The sequence below is a fragment of the Hippichthys cyanospilos genome, chromosome 21 (genome assembly GCF_059441005.1).
Source record: "Hippichthys cyanospilos isolate Australia breed blue-spotted pipefish chromosome 21, RoL_Hcya_1.0, whole genome shotgun sequence".
Taxonomy (NCBI): Eukaryota; Metazoa; Chordata; class Actinopteri; order Syngnathiformes; family Syngnathidae; genus Hippichthys; species Hippichthys cyanospilos.
The window spans coordinates 17,558-29,769 of record NC_142389.1 but is presented as its reverse complement, the minus strand read 5'-3'; the positions used below and the strand labels follow the sequence as shown (position 1 = coordinate 29,769).

Genomic DNA, 12,212 nt, shown 5'->3' with positions numbered 1-12,212 from the left:
AAGACGCCGGCGTTGTAGGCGGTGGACGTGCTGCGCTTCACGACACGGCTACCTCTGCGGACGCTGTTCGGCTCGGCCCGGCCTCTTCCACGCGCACATACATACGTATAGATCAACGTATGGGCTAGCGGATCCTCGAAGAACATCTGGCACTCGCTCCCTCCAGTCAACACTCGAGTCGCTCGCGTGCGCGTGCCGTCGGCATCCAGTCGGGGCTTCGCTCCGTCCGCCCGGCCGACTTGCGTTTGAGCACCGCGGACAGCTCCTCGGAGAGGACGTGCCCGCAGCGGACCCAGGCGGAGGCCACCTGAGGATCGCCCGCCAGCGTTTGCGCGGATCTCGAGACCATGGACGGACAGCAGGTGAGGGCTTGTATATTTTCACTTTCAATTTCCTTTTCTTCCGCGACCGGATCCCATCGCGTCGCAGACAAAATCGGAAGAGCCGGCGAAAATTTGCACGAGTTTGACGGTTGGAGACGTTCGAGCAGCTCGGCTCTCGAGTGCGAATTTGGTCGCCTTGTCCCGCAGACCTAATGACGATAAAGGCTATCTCGTCCCGTTTCGCGCCGAGACGACAGATGACCTTCCCGACTCGGCCCGAAGGGCGAAATGTCTGCGACTTTGATGGCCGGTCCGGTACGGCCACCTCTTATTAATTATTGATGGCTATTCTGCCGGCGGGATATGGCGCGCGGCTCTCGCTATGATGCGCGCAACAAAGTGCAACGAGAAGCGCGAGAAACGGACTTTGAAGTCTTGCGAATCGCACTTTGACTAGCCAACTTCGCATCGTTGCGGCCACGCGCTCGTGCCGCCGATCGGGCTTCGCCGCGGGATTGGTTCCGATCGGAATATTTGCCCCGTTGGAGATCGAAAGCAACCGGGAAAAGAAGCCGGAAAGTGGAGTCCTTTATGTTGGCGCGGTTTCCCAACGGACATAAAAGGCGCTTGTGGCTCAAGTCGCTCCTTTGCCACCCGAAACGCCCGACGCGCCTCGCGGTCCGCATTTGACGTGACTCGTGGCTTCGGGAGCTTTGAAAGTCTCGGGTCATGTACGCGGCCGCTCTATGGGGATACACGCAGGGGACCCAAATGAAGTTGTTTGATGGTCTGAAGTTCGGAAAAGGGACTCGTCGCCAACACGCTCACTCACGGCTGACCTCCGCTATCGTCGAGGGGCAGTAGCGAGAACGTCCATATAATGGAGGCCGCGATCGAGACACATACGTGTTGCGCGCGGGGTGGGGAAAAGGAGTCACCGTCAGCGGTACTTTGCTTTGGACGGACGTACGCTGTAGACGAGCTGTCTTTTGCGGGCGAGTGCGCTTTGTGACCGGGGGCGTGCGCCCCGCGCCCTTTCCCAGTGCCGGCAGGGCAGGCAGGTGACGGGCTACCTCCTCTTCTCGCTGACGACGGCCGTCATCGGTTCGCTGCAGTTCGGCTTCAACACGGGCGTCATCAACGCGCCCGAGCAGGTTAGGTGGCGCCGCGCGGGCGAAAAAGAGGGCCGGGCGGGGAAAGGCGGGGCCTGAACACCTCCTCATTTTGCGCCTTTCAGAAACTGCGCGCCTTCTTCAACGCCACCTGGATGGAGCGTTACGGCGAGCCCATCGACGCCGGCGTGTGCACGCTGGTGTGGAGCGTCACCGTGGCCATCTTCAGCGTGGGCGGCATGCTGGGCTCCTTCAGCGTGGGCGTCATGGCCGACCGCTTCGGCAGGTGCGCGCCCGCCGCCCGCCGCTCGACCGGGTTCGCCGGACTGGCCGGCCCCTCCGCCGTCCCGCAGGAGGCGCTCCATGCTGCTGGTCAACATCCTGGCGCTGATCGGCGGGCTGCTGATGGGCCTGTGCACGCTGTCGTCGTCGTACGAGATGGTGATCGCCGGCCGGCTGGTGGTGGGCCTCTTCTGCGGCCTATTCACGGGCTTGACGCCCATGTACGTGGGAGAGGTGTCGCCCACCCCGCTCCGGGGCGCCTTGGGCACCTTGCACCAGCTGGGCGTGGTGGTGGGCATCCTGGTAGCTCAGGTGGGAGCGCGCAGGCACTCCCGCCCGCCCGCCCGCCCGCCCGCTTGCGACTTAGGGGAAAGACGCTTTGGGGATGTTCTTCCGCGCGCGCTCGACAGATCTTGGGCCTGGAGAGCTTGCTGGGCTCGTCGCGCCTGTGGCCGCTGCTGCTGGCGCTGACGGTGGCGCCGGCGGCGCTGCAGTGCGTCCTGCTGCCCTTGTGCCCCGAGAGCCCTCGGTACCTCCTCATCAACCTCAAGCAGGAGGAGCAGGCGCGCAAAGGTCAGTGTGGCCGCCCCGCGTCCCGAGGTCAGCGTGGCCGCCCCGGGCCTCGGGAAACTTGGTAGCGCTTTCGGGAGGTGGCCCGGGCGGAAAAACTCTCCTGGGTTTGCGCGCAGCGCTGGTGCGTCTGCGGGGCAGCGAGGACGTGGGCGCCGACCTGCAGGAGATGAAGGAGGAGAGCTGCAAGATGGCGCTGGAGAAGAAGGTGACCATCGCCGAGCTCTTCCGCTGCCCGGCCTACCGCCAGCCGCTGCTCGTCGCCGTCATGCTGCAGCTGTCGCAGCAGCTGTCCGGCATCAACGCCGTGAGTCGCCGCCGACGGGCGCCGGTTGGGCCCGGTTCGGGCTGAACCGCCGCCGCCCCTCCGCAGGTCTTCTACTACTCGACGGGTATCTTCAGGTCGGCCGGCGTCAGCAGGCCCATCTACGCCACCATCGGCGCCGGCGCGGTCAACACCGTCTTCACCGTGGTTTCGGTGCGGAAGCCGCCGGCAAAAGTCCGGCCTCGGGCCGCAAACGGCATTCGGGCCGAACGGACGAAAAGCGCCGGGGCCGGCCTTCTCGCCGGAGACGTTGACGGGCTTTGCCTTTGCGCCCGCGCAGCTCTTCCTGGTGGAAAAGGCGGGCCGGCGGACGCTGCACCTGCTGGGCCTGGGCGGGATGGCGCTGGCGGCGCTGCTCATGACCCTCTCGCTGCTGCAGGTGAGCCGGCCGCCGGCGGGCGCAGCCTCCCCCGCGAGCGAGCCGGCCGGCGGCACCCTCGGCTCGTCCGTTTGTCCCCCCGGCAGAAGGGGGTGGCGGGCATGAGCTACGCGGCCATCCTGGCGGTGATGGCGTTCGTGGCCATGTTCGAGCTGGGCCCCGGCCCCATCCCCTGGTTCATCGTGGCCGAGCTCTTCTCGCAGGGGCCGCGCCCGGCCGCCATGGCCGTGGCCGGCTGCTGCAATTGGACCTCCAACTTCCTGGTGGGCGTCAGCTTCCCCAAACTGGAGGTGAGACGCTCTTGGCCTCGCTCGGACGTGCGCCGCCCTCTCATCCTGCGTGACCGAGGACTGCTTTTGTTGCGCAGGAACTGTGCGGGCCGTGGGTCTTCCTGATCTTCGCGGCCTTCCTGGCGCTCTTCTTCATCTTCACGTTCCTCAAAGTTCCCGAGACCAAAGGCAAAACCTTTGAGGAGATCTCCCGCGGTTTCGCCGGCGGGGCCGACGGCTCCTCCCCGTCCCCGGTCGCCGGCCCCCCGGGAGCCGCCAACGGCGCCGCCAAGGAGGAGAAGGAGAAGCTGGCCCTGGCGGAGGAGCGCGCCGACGACAGCGGCGACGCCGCGCCCCTGCATCACAATTCGGTGGTGGTGGTGGAGAGCGTTTAGCCCCCCTCCGCCTCCCCCCCCCCCTTCCGTTCCGGCCCCGCCTCCGGGGCGCGGCCGTCGGATAATTTTACGTTTGTGCGTGCGAGCGTTCCGTCACTGTGTAAGCTTCACCTAGCCGCAGGCTAACTTAAGATTTGCAAACACTCCTAAAATCGCGTAGCGTATTCGATCGCTATTTGCAATAACGAACGTCGGCTTTGGAAAACGTAGCCATTCGAACGAACTACGAGCCAAGCGATCCAAAGGCGAGGCGCGACGCGCGCTCGTCGTTGGAGAAAGTAGAATTGCAAACGGGCCGAGCGGATCCTTGCAAAAGTGTCCCGTCGCGCTCGCGAAGGCAAATTCGGGCCCCGCTCGAGCCCGGCGGCTAGTGCGTTTTGCGCCGACGTTACCGTGGTAACCGCTAACTCATACAGTATTGAGTCGCCGTTTGCGAAGACCGCCGGGAAGTCCCCACTTCCTTCATCGTGCGTGCCCAGCCGCCATCCTTCGCTTTCTTCCTCGATATGATTTTGCCGCAGATGTTTGCGATTTTGCTCGGTGGCGGTTATCGCGAGCTTTCCCGTGTTTGTCGTCCTCCGTGCTTTTTCGTCACCACTCCCCAAACCCGCGCGGAAATGACAGCCTCAAGTATATATAAATATACATCTATAGATGTGTGGGTTAGGAGAAAGAGAGACAGAGTTTATGCAGTAACGTGCAATCTTGTTGCCGCTTGGGCAAAAGTGCAATGGTGAGCTTTCCCAAAGTGAAGATTAGGAGAATCCAAAAAGAGAGAGAGGCGCCGCAGGGAATTGCCAAAAGCCGGCCGGGCACCTTTTACTGTCTAAGCTGTTCGGGGCGACTCGGGCCAGGGGGCCCGACAGGAAGCCGATTCGGCTCCTTCGCGCCGATGCCGCCGCCGGTCCCGAAGACGCTTTGCAATTTTGCTTTTGGTTTCTTGGCCGGTGTTGAGATGGGCGCACGCGAGCCTTCCGTGTTTGCACATGCTGTCGTCTTGTGTTGTCCACATGCGCCTTTGTACTCTGTGTTGTGGAATAAATCCCGTACGCGTATCGAAAGTCGTCTTTTGCGGCACGATTAAACAGCGGCAGGATTTAGAAGAAGCCAGACTCGGCTGCCCTTCCCCATTCCCCATTCCCCATTCCCCGTCGCGTCCTTGCAGAAGACCACGTTTCATCGACACAATTTGTAAAACAAAAACAAAAATGAGGACTTTCTGTGTGGGGAAGGGTTCTGATTACACTTGTGCGGATGAACGTAGCGTCGCTCTCGGGTAGAACGTTTTCAGAGCCATCAAAAGGCGCGATGGTTGGCTGAGCTACCGCGCTGTCGTTGACCGGGCGGAAAATGCCGTTTTGGTTTTATTTCACGCATCCCAGATTCAGGGCGGCTACGCCCCGGCTTGTGTAACGGAGGTGTCGGGAAAGCGACCCAAACTCGTGACCTCACACGAGAACTGTGTTTACGGGCTAGATCGCAGATCCTCGATGTCCTCGAGTTGACCGGCCCCAACGGGAAGAACGATGTACGCGCTCGTGCCACTTTAAGTTGGAAGTTGCGGGTTAGTAAAACGCGTGCGCTCGCTTTCTGCAAAGTACGGTCGGTGGCCGGCGGGGGCAAACGGCAGAACGCGAACAAAACAGGAACGAAGCAAACGAACGAATAAAACAACCGTAAACACCAAAACACAGGGGCAAATAAAAATGCGCACGCATTCAAAGAAACACGCTGCAAGTGGTACGTGCTGCATTCACAAAACAAAATGGAAGCTCAACAAATGACGGAACATTTTTCCCAGGAGAGGAAACGGACAGACTGCAAAAGAAATCAAACTTCCAAAGAAAAATGCAACTCCCAAAGAGAAATGCTACACGTTTCATCGTTCGGTGTTTTATAGTAATAAGTTCTTCATGACGGAAACGCAATATAATACAACGAAGAAAAACCACGCCGCGCCAGGGGAGGCCGCTCCGTCTTCCGTCGCCAGGCAGCCGTCGCTTCCGCCGTGGCGCGCGTCGAAGAAGAGCAACAAGATGGCGGACGTCGCCTTGCAGAGTCCCCCGTCGCTCCTGTGAAAACGCTCGCAGATAGCCCGAAGCTTCGCCATGTGTAAAGTGGACGCGCTGAGAGCGTGGCTCGGTCAGCGGCTGGGCGCCGCCGTGGACGAGATGGTGGCGGCGGTCCAAGCCACCGTCGCCGAGTACGAGCGCGAGCTGTGCCGGTCCAAAGAGGAGATCGAGCGGCAGCGGCGGCTGCTGGACGCCCTCCTCGGGTCCCCGCTCGGAGCAGGTGCGTCGGACGCCGTTTCGCCCGGAACGCTTACGCCGAATAGTGCCCGCCGAGGCTCCGGAGGAGGGCGGCGATCGATTGGCGACAACGCGAGGCTGCGCGATTATGGGCAAAAGATTTCGCTCAACGTTGAATTCGCGATCGTTCGTCACGTTCGCTCAAACGTCTGTTTATTGCCCTCCGAAAAACGAGCGGAATACGAACGAGGCTGCACGGTTCGGTACTTACAGATAGAAAGTCAAATATATTGTGGCATAAAAAAACACTCGCCAACTCGCTCGCTGAGTGCAAACCGATGAAAAATATGTAACCTACGATTTATCTTGAAACAAATTTGAGCTCGGTTCCGCACGCGTGCCGCAAAACTGGACGTAACCCCCCTAGGAAAAGCAGGTCGATCGACAGCTTGTTCTCCATCCGGCCGGCTTGTTGCGTTCGCGCCAAACGGCGCCAGCGATGACTGGGGTGGGAGAAGGCGGCATTCTTTGGAAACAACGTACGGGCGTCATTTCCAATACGGCGGGCGGGCCCCCGGTTTACGAGACGGATCCCTCGCGCGGTCGGGCTCGTAAGGCGAATGGGCCGGACCGGACGGCGGGCGATCCAAACCTGTTGATTGGCTCGCTCGTGTAAAAGCTCGGGCGAAAACATCAAACTCGCACATACGTCGTCGGGCTTTGGGACGGGAGGCTTGCGGCTTACGGGATGAGAACGTTGTCAACGTCCGGAACGGAAAGCGCCGGCTCCTCGGCAAACGAGGAATGACGGAGGCGCGCGCCCGCGTCTTTTTCAAGAGCTCCCGCCCGAGCGGCAGCGTCAGGCCGAGCCCCCCCGCGAAGAAGAAGAGGGAGAAGTGGAGCCGGGCGACGGGCTCTCGGACTCCCCCGGTGAGGCGCGCGGCGTAACTTTTTTTCCCCTCTGCCTGTCGGGCGCGGCGGTGAAAGCGCGCCTCCTTTTTCTTGGCGGCAGACACGCTCTCCCGCATCAAAGAAGAGAAGGAGGAGGACGAAGACGCGGCGGCGCACGGCGGCGAGCGCTCCCCGGGTCAGTGGCTTCCCGCTCGGCCTCGCCCGCCGCTTTGCGGCTTTTGCCTCGGTGCTGCCGGCGTACCCCGATTAGGCAAGCGCCGCCTGGGACCCCGACCGGCAAACTCGGACAGACCGCGACGATGATTTAGGGGGCGTCTCCCGGCCGAGAGGCGGCGGGTTCCGTCCCCCGACCGTCGCGACCGCGTCCAAGTGTCCTTGAGCAAGACGCCGAACCTGCGCTTGCTCCCGAGCCCCGCTAACGTTAGTTAGCGGAAAGCGCTTTGAGTACCCGAGTTAGAAGAGCGCTAGACAAGTCCTTTGACCGTGATCTGACCCATGTTCCCGGCCGCTAAAAAGTTCACGTCTTTTTGCCCGCGATGCCACGGGGTATATTGTGGTGACATCCCAAGTGGCTCACAAAGCGGCTTTTTGGGGACTCGCGCAAGTCTCGGGGGGAGAAAAGGCGGTTAGGGTTAGGCCGTTTGCCAGTCAGGCGCCGAGGCGCGAGCGCGTCCGCGGCGCGGGTGAGATAACGGCGACTCTTCCGCAGCGGCCGAGAGGAAAGGGGGCTCGGAGAGGAAAGAGGGCGGAGCCTTCGGCCGGGAAGACGGAAGCGCGGACCCCCCCGTCGCGGCCCGCCGCCCCGACGACGCGGCGTCCTCCGGCTCGGCCGAGGCCCGCGAAAGAAACAAGGGCGCTTACGCTTGGACGCGGCGCGACAAACAAGTGCTGGCCGCCTTTTTCCGGGAGTACCCCATGTTTTACGACTCGTGTCTGGACGAGTTCAAGGACCCCGCCGTCAAAAGGGCGGCGGTCAAGCGCTTCGTGAAAGAACAATTTGAAGACGAGGGGCGGCCGGCGCCCAGCTGTAAGGCTCGACTTGTCTTGCGGCGCGCCTACCTTGCCCCCCCCCACCCCCATTAAGCCTCCGTCGCGCCGCTGCGCTTTGTCTTCCAGATAAGCAAGTGATGTGCTTCCTGAAAAATTACAGGACCCGCTTCGCCAAGCTCAACGGCAAGATGTCCCGCCGGGCCGACGAGCCCTTGACGGCCACCGAGGCCTGGATTTGGAACAACTTTGCCTACCTGCGCCCGCATATCAAGAAGAGGCGCGGCCGAGGGACGCGGCGGGTATTAAGCAAAACCTAAGCGCGGGCGGGTGGACAGGTGGCGGCGGGGCCGCCCCCTTGATCCCGTTGTCCTGCGCCCTCTTTCCAAGTCTTCCTCCAAACGGCGGCGGGACCCGCGCCCGGCGTCGGCAACCTCGGACAGCGAAGCGGACGACGACGCCCCGGGGCCGGCCCGCGCCCCGGGGCAGGCCCGCGCCCCGGGGCAGGCCCTCGGCCGGGAGCCGCCTTCGCAGGTGGCGCCCCGCTTCCCCGGCCGCCGCGCCCTTTCGCCACGGCCCGCCGGCCAACCCGGCTCCGGTTTTGCGCGTCGCGGCCTCGGAGCGGAGGCGAGCGAGCTCCGGCGCCGCCGAGCGCCGGGAGGCCGGACGCCGCGCCTGCCGGCCGGGAGGCGGAGGTCGAGCGCCTGGCCCGCTATCTGACGGCGCTGATGACGAACTTGCCCCAGAGCCCGACCTGATGGGACGCGCTGGCTCCGTAACCCTTCTTTTTCACCTCATTTTCACATTTAGTTCTTTTAAGTTGAGCTTTTTTTTGTTGACGATCAGCGCTTTGGACGTTAAGAAAAAAAAAAGAAGTTCCCCCGGCTTTCCACGCGGCCTCGTTTTCAAATGAAGATTGACCGGCAAAATATTGACATTGGATTTTCGTAAAACTGGTCGCAAGGGTTGCGGCTCGCAACCGAATTAGCTCTCTCAAATGAGCGTTTCCTTTGAAAAGCGTCGCCATCCACAGACAGCGTCCCGTCTTGCGCGCTAATCCAAAGGTCGCCGAGACCGCTAGATGAGCGGCGAGTCTCCCGCGCCGACGAGACGAGCCGGAGCCACCTCGAGAGCGCGACGTCGGGCCGCCGGACCCGCCGCCGGACCCGCCGCCGGACCCGCGGGGGCGACGCCGTTCGGCCGCTCTCTGAGCGGCAGCCGGCCCCCTTGGGGGTCACGCGAGGATGGATCGGACTTGAAAGCGTGACGCGGTCGGGCCACTAGGTGTCACTCTACCGGGGAGAAACCCTTCGGCCGCCCTGCGCGCCGGCGCCGGGCCCTTCTCGTGCGCCGTCCGCGGCAACGGCTTCTCCCTCAAGTGCGTCCTGATGCGCAAGCGCACGGGGGAGAAGCCCTCCGCCTGCTCCGTCTGCGGCCACAGGTTTACCCGCATGCGCCGCCGCCTCTTGCACGCGCGCAGACGCGCCGGCGACAAAAGCGCCTGACGCCTTCTTGGCCCGCTTTCGCTCGGAAATTGAAAACGGCCGCCTGGCAAAATTGCGGGCGGGACGGCACGGAAGCTACGAAGCTCCCTTCGTTGTTTGGAAAAGGCTCTAGACCGGCGACTCGTCGCAGGGTTAGGGTTAGGGTTTGGGAAAAGCCAAACGACGCGCTATTTTTTTAAAGCATTGGGGAAAAAAAATCCTCACTCTACAATTTATTTTTTGCCATAAAAAAAGCCAGATTCAGCATAGTCGTATTTTGCGAAATATAAAATAAAGAAATTACCATACATGCTTGTTTTTTGCTTTACTACGTGGCCTATACTTACATTAACACGTGCATTTAAATGTACATGAAACAAATAAACCATATTGAATAATGATCAAATATGTTTTTTCTCATAGTATTGTATGGAAATGAGCAAATGGAATAACAGTCAGCATAATGTTTGATGTCTGCTAACTGAAATGATAGCATTAATAATGCATTATTAATTTTGAGACGTTCTTTTTTTATTTGATGAAAAATACGTGGTATTACTTTTCCGAAATGGGTTAACGAAGCAGGTGCAATGCGCGCGATTGACTTGAGGCCACTCGGCGGCGCCGGTGTGCAAATGTACATCCAACAAGCAGAAGAATAAGAAGGTCGCGCCTGCTTGCAATAAAGACGCAGCCGTGCGCAATTAGGGCTTGATGAGGCGCTGACTACAAAGGTGCCGCCCTGGGCCGAGCGGTCAGTAGCGCTAGCAAACGTTTGACGGGCCTCGGCGTTTGTGACGCCGCGAACGAGCGAAGGAATCCGTCCGCCTCTGCGAAGGGGACTCTGAGACCGCCTCGCTTTGCTCGGTCGGCCAAGCGCGAAGTTTTTGCACCGTACATGTGCTATCGCTGATCTATGTTGCTTTTGATTTCTTCTCTGTATAGCGGTCGGATTCCTGGCTGAAGCCGCTGGGCCGAGTGACAAGGAGCGCGCTTTGACATTTCCGGGAAGCGCGTGACTCCAGTCCTTGCGCCCGATGGAAAACATGGCCGAGCTTCTGCCGCCGAGCCGATGGCTCGAACGGTGCGCAGACGTACATCCGACGAGCAGAAGGTTGAACCCGATCGCGATGAAGACGCGTCCGTACACAATTAAGGCTTGGTGTGGCGCGACTATAAAAGTTCCACCTCCGGCCAACCAGTCAATAGCGCTAGCAAACGTTTGCCGTTTGTTGGGCCGCTCCGGTTTTTATTTTTGCCGGCTTTTGCCCAACGTGCGGGTAAGTCTCGCCGAGGTTAGTTTGAACTTTTTCCGAGTTTTGGAAGGTAAACGAATACGTGGCACGCGCGATGTCTTGAGCGGGTTTCGGCGGCGCAAGCGGCAGCAATTGCAGCGCTTGAAGTCCTCACGCGGCGCGCTCACTTTGATCACTGCAAGCTGCTGAATTGTTAATGAACAGTTTCGACGTCAAGCTAATAGTTATCTGTATCACTTTCAAATCTTGACTCAATTTTTTGGTTTTGTTTTGTCCTTCCCGGTTTTGATGGCGCATCAGCCTATTGCGCGATACTCCAAGAAATGTGAGGTTGGTATAAAGCACACCAAATGAACGGGTTATAATTCCTAATTTTTTTTTTTTTTCCCCCCCTCCCCAAATTTGATGCGAAGAGGCTTGACCCGGCCCATAGCGTAATATTCCAAGATGTCTTAAAGTTAGTATCAAGCGTGTAAAATAAACTACAAGTGAATTAATCTTTTCTTCCTGCAGTTGTCCCAAAGATGGTAGAGGAACATTTTTGGAGCAGTCTACCAACAGATACCTGAGGAGTATTTCTTTATCAGTTTATTTTAGTTATATTTTCTCCCAAATGCATGGGGTCTACACTTTAGTGCACAGTTACAAACAGGCCTTTAATGCAAATATTTAATTCGGGAACAATTTGTGAGAGGCTCGCTACATTGCTTTTAATGATATTTATTTTTATAAATATTTTTTTCCCTTCCCCAGATTGAAAGGAGTAACAGCCCAGCCTATTGCATGATACTCTGAAGTGTGAGGTTAGTATAAAGTATCCCAAATGAAATGTGATTAAAATTGAAATGTCTTCCTTTTTTATTTACCCCCTCCCCAGATTTGATGCAGAGGGGGCGATCGCATAATGCTCCAAGATGTACACGTGTAATTTTTTTTTTTTACAATAGCTCAGAAGATGAAGAGAATAAATAGTAAAGGTAAGATACATTGTGTCAATGTTCAACAAGAACTGTTGGTTTTCATGTTTTTTATTGTTTTAATCCCCCCCAGAGTTAGGGTGGAGGAAACTACTCAGGATGAAGATCTAACACCATTCAGCGGGAAGTGAATTCCAAATCCGACCACGTGAGGGCGCCTGTCCCTTCTGTTCCTAACTTTAACTCCCCGGGCAATTCTTCTTTATCTCACTCCAAACACAATTATTCATCTCGATGTAATTCCAAACCTGACCACTTGCCCGCACTAGCTCATTCTGCTCGCTCTAACCCTAACCCAGCGGAGAATACTTCCCCTTTATCTCATTCTAAATACAACCACTCATCTGGAGGCAACTCTCAATTCGACCACTTGAGGGCGCCAGTCCCTTCCGTTCAATCCTAACATAACCAGAAAATTAATAATATACATTCTAGTAACCAAAATATCACAATACAAATTCAATCTGGTACCGAAACTTTTGGAAATAAACACGAGGAAATAGACATCCAGGAACAAACAAAACCATTTTCACTATTTCGCTGGTTGGCTCAAGAACTTTTGACGGTGAGAGACGCTAACCCTAACCCCCCTAACTAGCGTCTGCGCAGGCCCTACATTTGATAAAACTTGGTCCCGGAGACAGCAACAAGCACCGGAAAGAAGATGGATTCATAGGTTAAAAAAACGACGG

The 12,212-nt window shown here is 58.4% G+C and overlaps 2 protein-coding genes across 3 annotated transcripts; both read left to right on the top strand.

Moving 5' to 3' along the window:
• Position 1: 1 nt before the first annotated feature.
• Positions 2-4,710, top strand: LOC148405887 (solute carrier family 2, facilitated glucose transporter member 1-like). The gene is made up of 10 exons (XM_088404707.1): positions 2-362; positions 1,367-1,477; positions 1,561-1,721; positions 1,789-2,029; positions 2,128-2,290; positions 2,407-2,594; positions 2,661-2,765; positions 2,893-2,991; positions 3,078-3,281; positions 3,359-4,710. Exons 1-10 carry the CDS (start codon positions 348-350, stop codon positions 3,653-3,655), a joined length of 1,584 nt encoding a protein of 527 aa, XP_088260833.1. The 5' UTR covers positions 2-347; the 3' UTR covers positions 3,656-4,710.
• Positions 4,711-4,856: 146 nt separating this feature from the next.
• LOC148405886 (uncharacterized) lies at positions 4,857-9,595 on the top strand. 2 transcript variants are annotated; one of them, XM_088404709.1, is made up of 6 exons: positions 4,857-5,947; positions 6,742-6,834; positions 6,917-6,991; positions 7,526-7,843; positions 7,933-8,105; positions 8,194-9,595. In XM_088404709.1, exons 1-6 carry the CDS (start codon positions 5,764-5,766, stop codon positions 8,521-8,523), a joined length of 1,173 nt encoding a protein of 390 aa, XP_088260835.1. In that variant the 5' UTR covers positions 4,857-5,763; the 3' UTR covers positions 8,524-9,595. The 2 variants fall into 2 exon arrangements, with proteins under 2 accessions (XP_088260835.1, XP_088260834.1); XM_088404708.1 differs by having other exon boundaries at positions 6,917-7,066.
• Positions 9,596-12,212: the final 2,617 nt, after the last annotated feature.

Bases quoted from the DNA above. Each gene is read 5' to 3' on its own strand.
- LOC148405887 (XM_088404707.1), top strand. The intron at 1,722-1,788 runs GTGCGCGCCCGC...GCCGTCCCGCAG, and splicing joins ATGGCCGACCGCTTCGGCAG to GAGGCGCTCCATGCTGCTGG. The intron at 2,766-2,892 runs GTGCGGAAGCCG...GCGCCCGCGCAG, and splicing joins CCGTCTTCACCGTGGTTTCG to CTCTTCCTGGTGGAAAAGGC.
- LOC148405886 (XM_088404708.1), top strand. From the start codon at position 5,764: ATGTGTAAAGTGGACGCGCTGAGAGCGTGGCTCGGTCAGCGGCTGGGC. The intron at 5,948-6,741 runs GTGCGTCGGACG...GTCTTTTTCAAG, and splicing joins CGGGTCCCCGCTCGGAGCAG to AGCTCCCGCCCGAGCGGCAG. The intron at 7,844-7,932 runs GTAAGGCTCGAC...TTTGTCTTCCAG, and splicing joins GGGGCGGCCGGCGCCCAGCT to ATAAGCAAGTGATGTGCTTC.